This window comes from Ranitomeya variabilis, chromosome 1 (assembly GCF_051348905.1).
Source record: "Ranitomeya variabilis isolate aRanVar5 chromosome 1, aRanVar5.hap1, whole genome shotgun sequence".
Lineage (NCBI taxonomy): Eukaryota > Metazoa > Chordata > Amphibia > Anura > Dendrobatidae > Ranitomeya > Ranitomeya variabilis.
In genome coordinates, this window is record NC_135232.1 from 361,516,997 (window position 1) to 361,536,231 (window position 19,235).

Sequence of the window (19,235 nt, forward strand, 5' to 3'; positions counted from 1 at the left end):
TGTCACACCTCGCGTCCAAGACCATCCTGTCTCTTTCGGACGGTTCCTCAGTTAAGAATCCCTCTGATCGCCAGATTGATCATCTGGCTCGTTCCGCCTTCGAGGCCACAGGAGCGTCTCTCTTCCCATCCTTCGCCGCCTCCTGGGTGGCTAAGGCTATGGTCTCTTGGACTGAGACTCTGTCCTCTAACATCCAAGCCAGTGATTTACCTCCAGAAGCCAGCATCCTGGTTAACCAGATAGTGCAGGCCGGAGACTTCATAGTCAATGCCTCTATGGACGCAGCTAATTGCGCTGCACAGGCAGCCGCCAATGCAATCTCCATCAGGAGAGCCCTGTGGCTCAGGGATTGGCGAGCAGATTCGGCTTCTAAACGTTCTCTAACAGCCCTGCCTTACCAGGCTGGTCGGTTATTTGGAGAAAAATTGGACCAAATGATTTCGGATGCTACCGGAGGGAAAAGTAAATTTCTCCCCCAGCAAAAGCCTACCCGGCCCTTTCGGTACCAGCAGCAACCTCCATTTCGGCCGTTTCGGCCCAATACCAACTGGTCTTCCTCATCTCCTACCCCCGCATCAGGCCGAGGTTCGCGCGGTGGCCGAGGCACCCAGGTCTCTTACAGACCTAATCGTAACTGGAGACCCAGGCCTAAACCTCCCGGATCTAAGGGATCAGCATCCCAGGGATCCTCCGCCCAATGACTCCTTGCACCATCCGGTGGACTCCGACAAAGTAGGCGGACGTCTACTTTTGTTCCATCAAACCTGGCTCTCAGTCGTTTCCGACGAGTGGGTCAGAGATCTGGTGTCCACCGGATACAAAATAGAATTTTCCTCCTTCCCCCCTACACGCTTCTTCCAATCTTGCCCTCAAAGGTCAAAGACCACGGCATTTCTCCAGGCAATACGGGCACTACAAAGGGACGGAGTCATCATTCCGGTCCCCCTAGAACAAAGATTCAAGGGTTTCTATTCGAATCTGTTCGTGGTCCCAAAGAAGGACGGATCACTTCGTCCGATCCTAGACCTGAAGCTACTAAACAGATTCATAAAAATCAGACACTTCAGGATGGAATCCCTCCGTTCTGTGGTCGCGTCTATGGAAAAGGGAGAATTCCTGGCATCCATAGACATCAAGGATGCCTACCTGCACATACCGATTTTCCCTCCGCATCAGCAGTTCCTTCGCTTCGCCTTTTGCGGGGAACACTTCCAATTTGTGGCCTTGCCCTTCGGTCTCGCCACCGCCCCCAGAGTTTTTACGAAGGTCATGGCGGCTGCCATGGCCATTCTTCATTCCAGGGGAGTGGTGGTAATTCCGTACTTGGACGACCTCCTAATAAAGGGTCCTTCCTACCCGGCGTGCGAAGAGTCCGTCGTTCTCACGGTGGATACTCTTTCTCGTCTGGGATGGAAGATAAATTTCGAAAAATCTTCTCCAATTCCGGCTCAACAAATCTCCTTCCTGGGGATGATACTAGACACTTCCCGCGGTCTGGTCATACTCCCTCAAGACAAGGTTTTGGCCTTGCAGCAGGGAGCCCAGCGTCTTTCTCGCCCAGTATCCCACTCCATTCGCGCCAGCATGCGAGTTCTCGGACAGATGGTAGCGGCCATGGAAGCGGTTCCATTTGCGCAGTTTCACCTCCGTCCTCTGCAACATGCACTTTTGTCGGCTTGGGACGGCAAACCGTCCTCCCTCGATCGCCGATTTATCCTGTCCCCTCGGGTCAGGAAGACCCTAAGGTGGTGGACGCTGAAGTCCTCCCTAACTCAGGGAAGGTCCTTTCTCCCAGTACGATGGCTGGTGGTGACCACCGATGCCAGTCTCATAGGCTGGGGAGCGGTCTTCAACCATCACACAGCCCAGGGGCGGTGGTCCGCTCAAGAGTCTCGCCTTGCCATCAACATCCTCGAGATTCGAGCTATCAGGCTAGCACTGTACCAGTTTCACCGTCTTCTGGCAGGTCATCCAGTCAGAATCCAGTCCGACAACGCCACGGCCGTGGCGTATATCAACCGTCAGGGCGGAACCCGCAGCAGGACGGCCATGCTCGAGGTGTCTCACATCCTCCATTGGGCGGAGTCGAACCATTCGACCATATCGGCGATCCACATTCCAGGTGTGGAAAATTGGGCGGCGGACTACCTCAGCCGCCAGGGCATCGCCTCCGGAGAATGGTCCCTCCACCCGGAGGTCTTCCAGCAGATTTGCCATCGCTGGGGGACTCCGGATGTGGATCTCATGGCTTCCAGGATGAACAACAAGGTTCCTCAGTTCCTTGCTCGGTCCCTCGACCCACGGGCCCTCGGAGTGGACGCCCTGGTCCTGCCTTGGCGCCAATTCCGACTCCCGTACATTTTTCCTCCTCTTCCCCTACTACCGAGGGTCATCAAAAAGATCAGGGCAGAGGGGGTACCAGTGATTCTCGTCGCGCCAGACTGGCCGCGTCGGGCATGGTACGCCGAAATGGTTCAGCTGGTAACCGACGTCCCTTGGCGTCTTCCAGATCGCGCGGATCTTCTTTCACAGGGCCCAATTTACCATCAGAACTCAGGGGCCCTGTCTTTGACGGCCTGGCTGTTGAGTCCTGGATTCTAGGCCAAGCGGGTTTCTCTCCCAGGGTGTCCTCCACCATGATCAGAGCTAGGAAACCTGTTTCCATGCGTGCTTATCACCGTACCTGGCGAATTTTTTTCTCATGGTGCGAGGCACAGGGACGGTCCCCTCTAGTGTTTTCTGTTCCTTCCATACTGGAGTTTCTTCAGTCCGGACTAGAGTCGGGACTTGCCCTTAGCTCCCTAAAGGGTCAGGTTTCGGCATTGTCAGTTCTTTTCCAGCGGAAGATTGCCAATAGGTTGCCGGTGAAAACTTTTTTCCAGGGAGTCTCCCGTGTGGCGCCTCCCTACAGGTCACCCTTAGATCCGTGGGATCTCAACTTAGTTCTCGGAGCACTTCAGGAGGCTCCCTTCGAACCGCTGCAGGACGTTTCCTTAACCCTCCTTTCTTGGAAGGTAGTCTTCCTGGTGGCCGTCACGTCCATCAGACGGGTCTCGGAGTTGGCTGCGCTCTCTTGCCGCCCTCCCTTCCTAATTTTTCATCCGGACAAGGCGGTATTGAGGACCTCTCCCACCTTTTTGCCCAAGGTCGTCTCCTCTTTCCACCTAAATGAGGAGATTGTTTTACCTTCGTTCTGCCCGACACCTGTCCATCGCATCGAGAAGGCTCTACACACTCTTGATGTGGTGAGAGCTCTTCGTCGGTACGTCTCGAGGACGGCTCCCTTTCGTACGTCAGACGTCCTGTTCGTACTTCCAGAGGGGCCCAGGAGGGGTTCTCCTGCTTCAAAAGCCACTCTAGCAAAATGGATTCGGTCAGCCATTCAAGAATCCTATCGTGTCAAGGGTGTGTCTATCCCAGCTGGGATCAAGGCTCATTCTACTCGGTCGGTGGGCGCCTCGTGGGCCATTCGGCATCAGGCGTCGGCACAACAGGTCTGCAAGGCTGCGACGTGGTCCAGTTTGCACACCTTTACCAAGCATTACCACATTCATTCTATTTCTTCCGCAGACGCCGCCCTTGGCAGGCGTATTCTGCAAGCGGCAGTTCCTTAAGCCGTAAGCCAGTGGTACATGGGGTATTAGCATATTGCTCCCCACCCAGGGACTGCTTTTGTACGTCCCATGGTCCTGTGTCCCCCAATGAGGCGTAGGAGAAAAGGAGATTTTTGTTTACTTACCGTAAAATCTTTTTCTCCGAGCCATTCATTGGGGGACACAGCACCCACCCTGTTAGCCTGTTTTGGCTTGTTGTTACTTCTTGGTTTTGACATAGTTGTCTTTGTTCATGCTCCTACTGCTTTACTACCGAACTGGTTGAAATTGTATCCAGTGATGGGGTGTATACTGCAGAGGAGGAGTTAATCTTTCTATCTACTTAGTGTCCTCCTAGTGGCAGCAAGCATACACCCATGGTCCTGTGTCCCCCAATGAATGGCTCGGAGAAAAAGATTTTACGGTAAGTAAACAAAAATCTCCTTTTCGCCCCAATCAAAATAAATCAATAAAAAAAACCCAACCTACACATATTTGGTATCGCCGCGTTCAGAATCGCCCGATCTATCAATAAAAAAAAAGCATTAACCTGATCGCTAAACGGCGTAATGAAAAAAAAATCGAAACGCCAGATTTACGTTTTTTTGGTCGCCACGACATTGCATTAAAATGCAATAACGGGCGATCAAAAGAACGTATCTGCACCAAAATGCTATCATTAAAAATGCCAGCTCGGCACGCAAAAAATAAGCCCTCACCCGACCCCAGATCACGAAAAATGGAGACGCTACGGGTATCGGAAAATGGCGCAATTTTATTTATTTTTTTGCAAAGTTTGGAATTTTTTTTCACCACTTAGGTAAAAAAGAACCTAGTCATGTTAGGTGTCTATGAACTCGTACTGACCTGGAGAATCATAATGGCAGGTCAGTTTTAGCATTTAGTGAACCTAGCAAAATAGGCAAGCAAAAAACAAGTGTGGGATTGCACTTTTTTTGCAATTTCACTGCACTTGGAATTTTTTTACCGTTTTCTAGTACACGACATGGTAAAACCAATGATGTCGTTCAAAAGTACAACTCGTCCCGCAAAAAATAAGCCCTCACATGGCCAAATTGACAGAAAAATAAAAAAGTTATGGCTCTGGGAAGGAGGGGAGCGAAAAACGAAAACTGAAAAACGGAAAAAGCTCCGGGGGTGAAGGGGTTAAAAGTTAATGTAGTTAATGTTATAGGTGATTTATAAGACATCAGTGATTCAACGTGCACAGTTTGTCACTTTTGTAATATTTTAGATATGATGATACATTGTAACCATCTGTATTCCATATTGTAATTGATAACAAATGCAAACTTGTGTATTGTATAGTTTATTCTGAATTAATAAACGAATTTAAAAAAAAAAAAAAAATTATGTTTCAGGATTCCCTTAGTATTTGCACAGGTGATGGAACAGTGGCATAACTATAATAGTTGCAGACCACTCGGCCCCTGCCTGTGAGTCCAGGGGGTCAGGTGCAAGCGCTGGAATTAGCCCCCCTAGCATCACACTTCCTTCAGACCGCACACTCCAGAGACCAAAGCAGTGGAGGAACAGATGTTTTTTAATATAAATTAATGAGTACATTGTAGGGGCCATTATACTGTTTGGAGCTCTATGTGGTGGCTATTATACAGTTTGACGAGCTGTATGGGGAGCTGTTATATTGTTTGGAGGGCTATGGAAGGGGCCGCTGTACTGTATGTGGGCCATTATACAGTGTGTGAGTCCATCATATTGTGTAGGGTGCCTCAATGTGTGGGAGGATGGTGTCACCACATCCTACTGTGTGTGGGGGTCACTTTGGGGGCATGATATAGTGTTAATTTCACTGTAAGGATATCATACTTTGTGGTGTGGGTGTGAGTACTGTAGGGTCATACTGTGCATGTATGGGTATCATACTGTGTTTGTGGGTCAGTTTTTCTAGCATCATACAATATGGGGGAAATGAAAGGGGTATCTTAGTGCATGGTAACACTAAGGGTCTTCAATAGGAGCAGATTTTTTTTGTAAGGGCTGCAAAATTGTGAGATGTCACCCTGCCAAATATATATTTATTTTGTGGGAGATTCCAATTAGTATTGCACAGGTGAAAGACACTGGGGCAATTTCTGATGCCTTGTTAATATCTCCATCACAGTACATAGAAATCATGAAGCTCTATAGCAAAAGTCCAGGTCATTACGAGTTCACAAACACCAAACATGTATAGGTTCTTTTTTATTTAAGTGGTGTAAAACAAATTCACACTTTGGAAAAAAAAAAAGGCGCCATTATCCATGAATTGGAGGGTTTCCATTTTTTGTGATTTGGGGCTGTGTGAGGGCTTATTTTTTGCCCACAAATCTGACGTTTTTATTAATACCATTTTGGTGTAGATACAATATTTTGATCACCCGTTATTGCATTTTATTGCAATGTAGCGGCGACGAAAAAAACTTAATTCTGGCGGTTTGACTTTTTTTCTCATTACAATTTAGCATTTATTATTTATTATTATAGCGCCATTTATTTACATGTGAGGTGGGGAATACATAATAAAAATAAGTACAATAATCTTACACAATAAAAGTCACAACTGGTACAGGAGGAGAGAGGACCCTGCCCGCGAGGGCTCACAATGTACAAGGGATGGGTGAGAATACAGTAGGCGAGGGTAGAGCTGGTCGTGCAGCGGTTTGGTCGATTGGTGGTTACTGCAGGTTGTAGGCTTGTCGGAAGAGGTGGGTCTTCAGGTTCTTTTTGAAGGTTCCCATGGTAGGCGAGAGTCTTATATGTTGGGGTAGAGAGTTCCAGAGGAGGGGTGATGCGCGAGAGAAATCTTGTATGCGATTGTGGGAAGAGGAGATAAGAGGGGAGTAGTGAAGAAGATCTTGTGAGGATCGGAGGTTGCGTGCTGGAAAGTACCAAGAGACGAGGTCACAGATGTATGGAGGAGCAATCAGGTTCATTCTTTTTTTTATATTGATGTCGGGTGATCCTGAACGCAGCAATAACAAATATGTGTATGTTTAATTTTTTTTTATTGTTTTATTTTGAGTGGGGTGATTTGAACTATTATATATTTTTTTAATTTTTAAAAAGTTTTTTTAAGGTTTTGCATGCTTTAATAGTCTCCATGGGAGACTACAAGCCGCAGTTGTCCGATCGGCCCTGCTACGTACAGGCGATGATCAGATCGCCTGTATGTAGCAGAAATGCTCACTTGCTATGACAACCATCGAAGTCTGCTGGAGACCTCTGGTTGTCATGTCAACCCATCGGTGACCTGCGATCATGTGACAGGGTCACCGATGGGCTGGATTATCGGCGCGCTTCCCGGAAGCGGGAGTTAAATGCTGCTGTCAGATTGACCACGGCATTTAACGGGTTAACAGCTGCAGGTGGATCGAGGCACATTTCAGCTGTTCAAAACGGCTGATGTGCTGGGAAAGATGTGGGCTCTGGCGTAGGCGTATTATTAGGGTATGTACACACATTGCGGATTCTGCAGATAAAATTACCTGCGGGTTTTCTGCGGATTTTGTGCAGATTTTGTGCTGATTTCGCCTGTGTTTTCACATCTGCGGATTCCTATAATGGAATAGGTGTAAAACACTGCGGATTCCACACAAAGAATTGACATGCTGCGGAAAATAAACCGCTGCTTTCTGCACAGAATTTTCCGCAGTATGTGCACAGCAGATTTGGTTTTCCATAGGTTTACATGGTACTGTACAACGCATGGAAAACTGCTGCGGATCCGCAGGGCCAAATCCGCAACGTGTGCCCAACTTCGGAACAGGGTTAAATACCTACAAATTTGTATTTTTTTATGGTTTTTTTTCATTTTTGTCTTCTTTTCAGCTTCCAGATTTTTTTTTTTTATTTTTTTTATTTGTTTCATGTGAGACAAATTGTGATATTATTCAGTAGTGTTTTGGGTTTCAGGTTTTTTTTTTAATTTATTTATCGTCTCACATTTCACACTAAATAACCTGTTGAATAAATTCTCCAGCTATTGCAGTCAGGTGGATACCTAATATGTGTAGTCTCTCTGTTTGTTTTTGGTAAATGTATGTCATGATAAGTATTTTCTATTTAAATTTTAAACTCGTTATCTGGTTAAAATAATAATTGCTTAACACAACAATAACCTTAACTGCATAACTTCATAATGACACATTAGCACTATATGTAGATTATTTGGCTAGGATGCTGGTAAAATACAACCTAGTGCTGTCTATAAATGTCCAACAAGTTTACCAGAAAACAAATGCAATTCTCCCATTTTTAACCCCTTTATCCCATATGACGTACTATCCCGTCGAGGTGACGTGGGACTTAATTCCCAGTGACGGGATAGTACGTCATATGCGATCGGCCGCGCGTCAGCTGACTATCGCAGCTGACATCCGGCACTATGTGCCAGGAGCGGTCACGGACCGCCCCTGGCACATTAACCCCCGGAACACTGCGATCAAACATGATCGCAGTGTTCCAGTGGCATAGGGAAGCGTCTCCTCTCTGCGTGCTTCCCTGAGACCCTTGGAGCAACGCGATGTGATCGTGTTGCTCCGAGGGTCTCCTACCTCCTCCTCCCTGCAGGCCCCGGATCCAATATGGCCACGAGGCTGCTTCCGGGCCCTGCAGGGAGGTGGCTTGCAAGCTCAGGCTGCTGATCTGACACAGTGCTCTGCAAAGTTTCAGATCTACGGTCTGACCCTATAACATGATGCCCGCGCCCCCCGGGAGCCGGTGATAAATGCAGAAGTGGTGCATATGTTTCTATTATACTTTTCCTCTATTTGTTCCACTCCTGGTTTTGGCTTACAAATACTGATGTAAAATACTGACCAAATACTGCTAGTGTGACGGCAGCCTTAGTATGTGACAGCTGCCAATCACAAAATCCGCTAAAAAACGCTCTATAAAAGTAAATCAAACCCCCTTTCATGACCCCCTTAGTTAGGGAAAAATAGTAAAATAAAAAAAAATGTATTTATTTCCATTTTCCCATTAGGGCTAGGGTTGGGGCTCGGGTTGGGGCTCGGGTTAGGGCTACAGTTAGGATTGGAGCTAGGGTTAGAGTTGAGGCTAAAGTTAGGGTTAGGGTTGGGGCTAAAGTTAGGGTTGGGGCTAAAGTTAGGGTTAGTGTTTGGATTACATTTACGGTTGGGTTTAGGGTTAGGGTGTGTCAGGGTTATAGGTGTGGTTAGGGTTATGGTTTGAATTAGGGTTAGGGGTGTGTTGTAGTTAGGGGTGTGGTTAGGGCTGGTATTGGGGTTAGGGGTCTGTTGGGGTTAGGGGTGTGTTTGGGTTAGGGTTTCAGTTAGAATTGGGGGCTTCCACTGTTTATGCACATCAAGGGCTCTCCAAACGCGACATGGCGTCCGATCTCCATTCCAGCCAATTCTGCGTTGAAAAAGTAAAACAGTGCTCCTTCTCTTCTGAGCTCTCCCGTGCGCCCAAACAGGGGTTCACCCTAACATATGGGGTATCAGCGTACTCAGGACAAAAAACAACTTTTGGGGTCCAATTTCTCTTGTTACCCTTGGGAAAATAAAAATTTGGGGGGCTAAAAAAAAAAAAAAAACATTTTTGTGGGAAAAAATTATTTTGTATTTTCACGGCTCTGCGTTATAAACTGTACTGAAGCACTTGGGGGTTCAAAGTTCTCACAAGACATCTAGATGAGTTCCTTGGGGGGTCTAGTTTCCAATATGGAGTCACTTGTGGGGGGTTTCTACTGTTTAGGTACATCAGGGGCTCTGCAAATGCAATGTGACGCCTGCAGACCAATCTTTCTAAGTCTGCATTCCAAATGGTGCTCCTTCCCTTCCAAGCTTCTGCTATGTGCCCAAACGTTGGTTCCCCCCCACTTATGGGGTATCGGCGTACTCAGGACAAATTGGACAACAACTTCTGGTGTCCAATTTCTCCTGTTACCCTTGGGAAAATACAAAACTGGGGGCTAAAAAATAATTTTTGTGGAAAAAAAAATATTTTTTATTTTCACGGCTCTGCGTTATAAACTGTAGTGAAACACTTGGGGGTTCAAAGTTCTCAGAAAACATCTAGATAAGTTCCTTGGGGGGTCTAGTTTCCAATATGTGGTCACTTGTGGGGGGGGTTTCAATGTTTAGGCACATCAGGGGCTCTCCAAACACGACATGGTTCCAGTCAATTTTGCATTGAAAAGTCAAATGGCGCTCCTTCCCTTCTGAGCTCTGCCATGCGCCCAAACCGTGGTTTACCCCCACATGTGGGGTATCAGCGTACTCAGGACAAATTGCACAACAACTTTTGAGGTCCAATTTCTTCTCTTACCCTTGGGAAAATAAAAAATTTGGGGCGAAAAGATCATTTTTGTGAAAAAAAATATGATTTTTTATTTTTACGGCTGCATTATAAACATCTGTGAATCACTTGGTGGGTCAAAGTGCTCACCACACATCTAGATAAGTTCCTTAGGGGGTCTACTTTCCAAAATGATGTCACTTGTGGGGGGTTTCAATGCTTAGGCACATCAGGGGCTCTCCAAACGCAGCATGGCATCCGATCTCAATTCCAGTCAATTTTGCATTGAAAAGTCAAACGGCGCTCCTTCCCTTCCGAGCTCTGCCATGCGCCCAAACAGTGGTTTACCCCCACATATGGGGTATCGGCGTACTCAGGATAAATTGTACAACAACTTTTGGGGTCCATTTTCTCCTGTTACCCTTGGTAAAATAAAAAAAAATTGGAGCTGAAGTAAATTTTTTGTGAAAAAAAGTTAAATGTTCCTTTTTTTAAAAAAAAAACATTCCAAAACACCTGTGAAACAGCTGAAAGGTTAATAAACTTCTTGAATGTGGTTTTGTGCACCTTGAGGGGTGCAGTTTTTAGAATGGTGTCACACTTGGTTATTTTCTATCATATAGACCCCTCAAAATGACTTCAAATGTGATGTGTTCCTTAAAAAAAAATGGTGTTGTAAAAATGAGAAATTGCTGGTCAACTTTTAACCCTTCTAACTCCTTAAGGCTTCTTTCACACTAGCGTCGGGCCGACGTTCCCGACGCTAGCGTTGTCTCCGCCGCACAACGGGGGCAGCGGATGCATTTTTCCAGCGCATCCGCTGCCCCATTGTGAGGTGCGGGGAGGTGGGGGCGGAGTTCCGGCCGCGCATGCGCGGTCGGAAAAAGCGGACCGTCGTGAGCAAAAATCGTTACATGTGGCGTTTTTTGCTCCCGATGGTCCGCCACTGCACAACGCATCCGTCGCACGACGGGTGCGACGTGTGGCAATCCGTCACAATGCGTCGCTTAATGTTAATCAATGGCGAAAAAACACATCCTGCAAACACTTTTGCAGGATGCGTTTTTTCGGCAAAACGACGCATTGTGACGGAATGCAGTTAACGCTAGTGTGAAAGTAGCCTAACAAAAAAAATTTTGGTTCCAAAGTTGTGCTGATGTAAAGTAGACATGTGGGAAATGTTACTTATTAAGTATTTTGTTTGACATAGCTCTGTGATTTAAGGGCATAAAACTTCAAAGTTGGAAAATTGCGAAATTTTCGCCAAATTTCCGGTTTTTTTCACAAATAAACGCAGGTAATATTAAAGAAATTTTACCCCTATCCTGAAGTACAATATGTCACGAGAAATCAGAATCATCAGGATCCGTTGAAGCTTTCCAGAGTTCTAACCTCATAAAGGAACAGTGGTCAGAATTGTAAAAATTGGCCCCTTTCATTAACGTGCAAACCACCCTTGGGGGTTAAGGGGTTAAAGGGAATCTGTCAGTAGGTTCTTGCTACCTCATTTGAGTGCAGCATTTTGTAGGAGAAGAGACCCTGAATCCAACGATGTATGACTTATTTTACTGGGTACAACTGTTCTTAATCAATCAGAGCTTTTAGATTTAGAATGATGCCAAGCTGAGAAAGTTGCCCACACCAGGCTCTGTGTACTGTCTATAGACAGTGAGGTGCTTAGTTACAGGCTAGTCCTGCCATGTTAATCTGTTAGTGATAAATCCTTCACAGTTAGCAAACTAGTCTGCATTTTGTCAAGTGAGAGATCCCTAAATTCTGTGTTTCAGCCTCTATCTCCTGCTGTCTTCAGTTTACATAGCAAAATCCTGCTGATAGATTCCCTTTAAAAACACAACTAAATACATTTTTAGCCAGCTTTACACTGTATGAAAACAATAAGGCCAGAGACACACTAGCGATTTTAAAATCTTTCTTATTTTGTTTCTGCAAAGTCGGATGAGTGTCATGCAAGTTCCATGCGTTTTTCATGCAAGTACATTCCCGATTTTTCACACCTAGCATCCTATTTACATCCGAATGCACTGCGAGCAATTCTCTGTCATTTGTACATCGTTTTCAAATGAAATATTATTCTATGCGCATTTATATATATTTGATAGATAGAGTAAAAGCCGGCAATTCAGCAGCTGTGCACAGTAAAATCACAGCAGGACCCAACAGTACATATAGTATATATACAGGGCTGTATTTAGAGTTTCTGCTGCCCTAGGCATTTTTCGTGCTGCCTCCCCCATTGGTATGACTAATGCAGATACTGTCGGCAGTGACACAGGCTACTTTGACATCAGCAATTTTTGCGATTTGCGGCAGATCCAGCAGTTTTTCTGCATCTGCCACGTAACGGATCACGATTACGTTACGGCAACACTGTGTTCGGCCTCATTCGTTCAGTATGGGACTTGCAGACATGTGCGGCACTTGCCATGATCCGGCTAGCAGTGTTTTTTTGTCTCACCACAAGTGCAAAACTGCAGGTGCCACACATGTCCACAAGTAGCCATCACTACCTGTCCCTGCACCTTGCTAGCTCATCCCCCAACCATCCCTCTGATCTAAAACTACACTATAAAGCTTTAGAAAAAAAAAAATATTAACTGACATATTCCTCTGATAATGAGGGCTACGGAGTAGACTGGGACAGGCAGTCTCTGAGTCTCCAATCTCTCCCCCTCGCTGCTCTTATCACGCCCCGCTGGGCGTTATCATTTTTTCTTTTCTCGCCCCCCATGTTAAAATTCCCGCCTCCTCATAGTATGACGCGCAGCCGGAAGTCCGTTCCGGTCCGGAGAATTGTGGGGGCTTATCAGGTGTACGGGCCAGCTTCAATATGAGCACTGCGCGTGCGCCTGGACCCAGACCGTACAGCCCATACACCCGCAGGGGTATGTTAGGGGCAGCTGGAGAATCCTGCACCTTGGGGTACACAGACTCCAGAGACACCAGCAGCTTTAAAAATGTTTAATCTTTCTAATGGTATTTTAGCAGCAGCTCTTAATCTGATGAATTTGTATGGCATAACTGAGTATAGCTAGGAGAGTCTCCCTTATTATTAAAACATAACTTTTAATACAACACTAAAATCATGGACAAAAAGACACAAAGAAAACCACGTGTATAAAGTGCTCAAGATAAAAAATGGTTGGTCTCACCATTGTAGTAGACATTTTCATAGGAAGGGGAGGGATAGGACTGAAATAATTATCTGACTCCCTGTCGTGCTGCTGTCTCCTGACACTGTGGGAGCCGCGGCTCTGACCGGCGGGGAGGATTTCACCGCCGATCAGAAGCGGTGTTTGCTGCACTGTCATGCATATGACAGCGTGTCAAACACTGTAATGTCGGGTCCGCTCTGCTTGATGACAGGCTGCATGGACGCATCATGCAGCCTGCCATCTGGTGGTAGCAGAGCCGAGTGTGAGGTCACATCCGGCTCTCCTTGACTTTTCAGCATTTTTTCACCATCCATTCAGTCAGTCAATGGGTGAAAAACACTGAAAGAAGTGACATGCTCTATGCCAAAAAAAGCACAAAGTGCTGATCACACAAAAAAACAATGTGTGTGCATGAGATTTCTGAAATCTCATAGGCTTTGCTGGTACTGCAAAAAGCAGCTGAAAATTAGCATAAAAAAGCAGCAAAAAAAACGCAGCAAAAACACCCAGTGTGAACTTACGCTAAAACATTACTAATAAGGCTGTGTTCACATGTTGTATTTTTGCAGGGGTTTTTGCTGCTTTTTTATGCAAGTTTTAAGCTGCGTTTTACAGTATCAGGAAAGTGTGAGATTTCAGAAATCTCATGCACACACTTTGGTTTTATTTCACTGACTGATTTGGAAAACTACTGTTTTTTTAAAAACTGCAACATGTCACTTTCAGCGGTTTTTATGCCTTTGTTTAAAAAGACAAAAAAAAATGCTGAAAGTAACATGCTGCACTTTTTAAAAACGCAGCAGAAATCTCAAGTAGCAGTTTTTGGTGCAAAAACCTGCGAGTTAAATCAGACTTTTTTGGGGAGGTGGAGGGGCACAAAACTTTATCAACATGCACGAGAGACAACAAAAACTGCTTTTTGTAAGCAGCTTAAATGCAGCTTTAAATTTGCATAAAAAAAATGCAATATGTGAACATAGACTAACAGTGCCATACATCCCGTCCCCACTATGTACAGCGCTGCCTAAAAGAAAATAGTAGACAAGCTGCTAAGTGTCAGAAATGTCACATTAACAATCAGTCATAAATGCTGACAACCCCACATGTAGGTGCAGACCGCATGCCAAGGTAGTGTCAGTGCCATTATGGATAGCAGGGCTCATATTGGACCTGTCTAGGACCTTCTAGGGACCACCTAGTATTATCCCTCATAGTGACCCCTACATGACAGGCGGCGGCAGACCATCTGCTGACAGCACAGTGACATGATGAAGGTGCCAGGACTTGCAGGCATTGCTGGGACCTTGGCATTCCCTGGAGGTGCACAGAGCAGTATCAGCCCCCATTCCTCCCCCAAGACGTTTCACACATCATTACCTTTCTCTCCAACGCAGACTCCTTTGATCAGTGTGAGTGCTCCCCGGCTATACCGCCGGATCACAGAGCAGCCCCGAGCCCCTGCCCTGCACTTACACTATCCACGTCCCGGTAAAGAGAAGGCTGGCAGCGTGATGGGCAGGATCACCCAGCCTGGATTCCTGGAGAGAGGCATGCAGGGGCCAAGGCTGCGCTGCCGTGCTGACCACTGTCCTGGGCTTCAGCACTTCACAGTACATTGCCGGGATCCAGGTGGAGGCTTCTTCCAATAACTCCAGAAGTTTCAGCTGCTCTTCCCCCACCGCCAGCCCGCTCGCAGGTCCTGATGGGCAGAGGGCTTCAGCCTTTCCGATCCCCGGGTCAAGGCACCCGCAGTCCGGCCAGGGTACAGCAGAGGGACGTGATCCAGGATGTGATCCCCAGCAGCCAAAATACTGAGGTGGGCGGGTGGACTGTCAGGCATAAACTGAACTTGGCGCCTCAGCGAGGAGGGGGCGGGGCCTATGATGTGATGTGTTTCCGCTTCTGGCTCCCCGTGCAGTACATTTAACTGCGCGGGATCCGAGACCCGCAGCAGCCAGAAGATGTAGGAGGGAGGAGGGAGATGTTAGATGGGGGCGGGCAAGCCCCGTTCCATTGAAAAAAAAACAAAAGAAAAAAAAAACAAAACAAACCTTGTTCAGGTGCCGCCCCCCCCCCCCCATCCTGCCGCCCTAGGCACGTGCCCTCATGTGCCTAGTGGTAAATACGGCCCTGTATATATACATAAAATAGATAGATATATAGAGGTCAGTGACATTTATAATTTGTACAGTGTGTATGCAGCTCACTGTACATGCATTTTATTATTAAAAGATTATTTTTCTGAAAAAAATGCAGTGGGCCATAGTTTTCTTAATCAGCACAGGTGAAAGCCAATGGCTGGGGGCAGATGTTTATAGCCTGGTAAGGGGGTAATACCCATGGAGCTTCCCGGGTTATTAATATCAACTCGCAGCAGTGTACTTAGCCTTTACTGGCTATTAAAATGTAGGACCCTAAAAAAAATTGCCATGGATACTGCCCCCCCAGGCTAATAACATCAGCTTTCAGTTGTCCCCGAAAAGGCGCATCTATAATTCTGGCACTTGGTCTCGCTCTTCCCACTTGCCCTGTAACGGTGGCAAGTGGGGTGATAATTGGGGGAGTTGAGATCACCTTTGTATTGTCAGGTGACATCAACAGCTGTGGAATATATTGACACGGTAGATTTGAAAAGTTCATTTTTCTTACCTTAGTACTAAACAAAACTTTGCTTCAAATTACTTCAAATGTAAAAATGTAACCTCCATTTTCTAAACTAAAGTCAAATGTGAAGTTCAATTACCAATTTCAGATATTCATATACATTAGATTAACCAACTGGCTTTCTGAACCTATACTTGATGTTTTTATTAAATCCTTTTTATTGAAAAACCTCGAAATACAAATTTTCCATCTTTCAAATAACATAAATGACATGGTTATTCCATAGTATAATACATAAGTAAAGTAACTCAACATCTGTTCCCTAAGCCACCCTAATCCCAACATTCCAGAGAAGACCAGTTTCATTTTCAGAACAGTTCTAGAGTAACGTATGTAATTTTGTATTCAATTTCCATTTAGTATTCAATTTTGTTGTGTCTTCATCCTTGCCTTATAAAATTTTTATTTTTAGTTTTCCTTGACAAATCTCTAGAAATTTCCCAAAGCTACTTTCTATATTTTCCTCTATGATTAGTTCTCAGAAGAATGCTCGAACCCTGGACAATGTGTGTGGGGCAGTAAGTCGTATGATACTTGCACATCCAGAAGGTGTTCCAGTGCAACAGGTAGGGAATCCTACTAAGTTTTTATTATTGCATTTTTGTAACTGAGTAATTTGCAAAACACTTGCTTAGCAATTCTCTGGTGTGTACAACCATGACCCAAAGTTTTGAGACTGATACAAATTTTGTTTTCCAGTTTCACTGCTTCAGTGTTTTTAGATCTATAGTGAATATGTCTCGATGATTACTGAAGAATAGTGATGAGCGAATATACTCGATAGTCGAGATTTCCCGAGCACGATCGGGTGTCCTCCGAGTATTTTTTAGTGCTCGGAGATTTAGTTTTCATCGCCTCAGCTGATTGATTTAAATCTGTTAGCCAGCATAAGTACATGTGGGGGTTGTCTGGTTGCTAGGGATTCCCCACATGTAATCAAGCTGGCTAACAGATGTAAATCATTCAGCTGCGGTGAAGAAAACAAAATCTCCGAGCACTAAAAAATACTCGGAGGACACCCGAGCGTGCTCGGGAAATGTCGATTAACGAATGTATTCGCTCATCACTACTGAAGAACAATTTCATAAGGTTTTAAACTTTTGTGACAAATACATAAAGTTTATGCAAAGACTCAGTATTTATAGTGTTGAGCGATACCGTCCGATACTTGAAAGTATCGGTATCGGAAAGTATCGGCCGATACCGGCAAAGTATCGGATCCAATCCGATACCGATACCCGATACCAATACAAGTCAATGGGACTCAAGTATCGGACGGTATTCCTGATGGTTCCCAGGGTCTGAAGGAGAGGAAACTCTCCTTCAGGCCCTGGGATCCATATAAATGTGTAAAAGAAAGAATTAAAATAAAAAATATCGCTATACTCACCTCTCCGACGCAGCCTGGACCTCAGCGAGGGAACCGGCAGCGTTGTTTGTTTAAAATTCGCGCTTTTACTTGGTTACGTGAAGTCCCGGCTTGTGATTGGTCAGGGCGGCCATGTTGCCGGGACGCGGACCAATCACAGCAAGCCGTGACGAAATTACGTCACGGCTTGCTGTGATTGGTCCGCGTCCCGGCAACATGGCCGCCATTAACCAATCACAAGCCGTGACGTCACGGGAGGCTGGACACGCGCGCTTTTTAAAATGGGCGCGTGTCCAGCCTCCCGTGACGTCCCGGCTTGTGATTGGTTGCGCCGCGGTCAACCAATCACAAGCCGGGACGTCACGGGAGGCTGGACACGCGCCCATTTTAAAAAGCGCGCGTGTCCAGCCTCCCGTGACGTCACGGCTTGTGATTGGTTAATGGCGGCCATGTTGCCGGGACGCGGACCAATCACAGCAAGCCGTGACGAAATTACGTCACGGCTTGCTGTGATTGGTCCGCGTCCCGGCAACATGGCCGCCATTAACCAATCACAAGCCGTGACGTCACGGGAGGCTGGACACGCGCGCTTTTTAAAATGGGCGCGTGTCCAGCCTCCCGTGACGTCCCGGCTTGTGATTGGTTGACCGCGGCGCAACCAATCACAAGCCGGGAGGCTGGACACGCGCGCATTTTAAAATTTTAAAATGGGCGCGTGTCCAGCCTCCCGGCTTGTGATTGGTTGACCGCGGCGCAACCAATCACAAGCCGGGACGTCACGGGAGGCTGGACACGCGCCCATTTTAAATTTTAAAATGCGCGCGTGTCCAGCCTCCCGGCTTGTGATTGGTTGACCGCGGCGCAACCAATCACAAGCCGGGACGTCACGGGAGGCTGGACACGCGCCCATTTTAAATTTTAAAATGCGCGCGTGTCCAGCCTCCCGTGACGTCACGGCTTGTGATTGGTTGCGTCTCCCATGTGACTGCGACGCAACCAATCACAAAGCCGGGACGTAATTTTAAAATCCTTAAGGACCTGAAATTACGTCACGGCTTGCTGTGATTGGTTGCGTCGCCCATGTGACTGCGACGCAACCAATCACAACGCCGGAACGTAATTTTAAAATCCTGAAGGACCTGAAATTACGTCACGGCTTGCTGTGATTGGTTGCGTCCCGGTCACATGGGCGGCACGCAACCAATCACAAGCCGGGACTCACGTAAAGGAAAGAAAAGCGCGAATTTTAAACAAAGAACGCTGCCGCTTCCCTCGGTAAGGTGCAGGCTGCGTCGGAGAGGTGAGTATAGCAATATTTTTTATTTTGATTCTTTCTTTTACACATTTTTACATTAATGTTGTTTCGATACCGATACCCGATATCACAAAAATATCGGATCTCGGTATCGGAATTCCGATACAGCAAGTATCGGCCGATACCCGATACTTGCAGTATCGGAATGCTCAACACTAGTGTTGACCCTTATTTTTCAAGACTTTTGGAATTGACCCTGATATCAGCTTCCGGGTCATAGAATCATAGAATGTTAGAGTTGTAAGGGACCCCCAAGGTCCTCGTGTCTAACCCCCTTCTCAATGCAGGATTCACAATACCATCTCACAGATGTCTGTCTAGCCTCTGTTTGAAGACTTCCATTGAAGGAGAACTCGCCACCTGTCGTGGCAGCCTGTACCACTCATTGATCACCTCCACTGTCAAAAAGTTTTTTTTCTAATATCTAATCTGTATCTTCTCCATTTCAGTTTCCATTGCTTCTCGTGATTCCATGTGCAAATGCGAATAATGATGATCCATCTACACTGTGACATACCTTCAGATATTTGTAAACAGCTATTAAGTCTCCTCTTATCTTTCTTTTTTGCAAGCTAAATGTAGCTAGATCCTTTAACCGTTCCTCGTAGGACATACTTTGCAGTCTGCTTACCATCCTGGTAGCTCTTCTCTGATCTTGCTCCAGTTTTTCAATTACTTTTTTTAAAATTTGGTGCCCAGAAATGGACAGAGTATTCCAGATGAGGCCTAACCAAGGAGTAGAGGGGGGATAATTACTTCATGTGATCTAGACTCTATGCTTCTCTTAAAACATCCTAGAACTGTGTTTGCCTTTTTGCTGCTGCATCACACTGTTGACT

At 46.1% G+C, this 19,235-nt stretch overlaps 1 protein-coding gene across 2 annotated transcripts in view; it reads left to right on the forward strand.

Annotated features, from left to right (window-relative positions):
* Positions 1 to 19,235, forward strand: part of IPO4 (importin 4) — a 359,020-nt gene that overhangs the window by 293,492 nt on the left and 46,293 nt on the right. For both annotated transcript variants that reach the window (XM_077248938.1, XM_077248939.1), the window contains exon 27: positions 16,146 to 16,278. In XM_077248938.1, the coding sequence (XP_077105053.1) occupies positions 16,146 to 16,278 (133 nt within the window). The remainder of the gene's footprint in view (positions 1 to 16,145; positions 16,279 to 19,235) is intronic.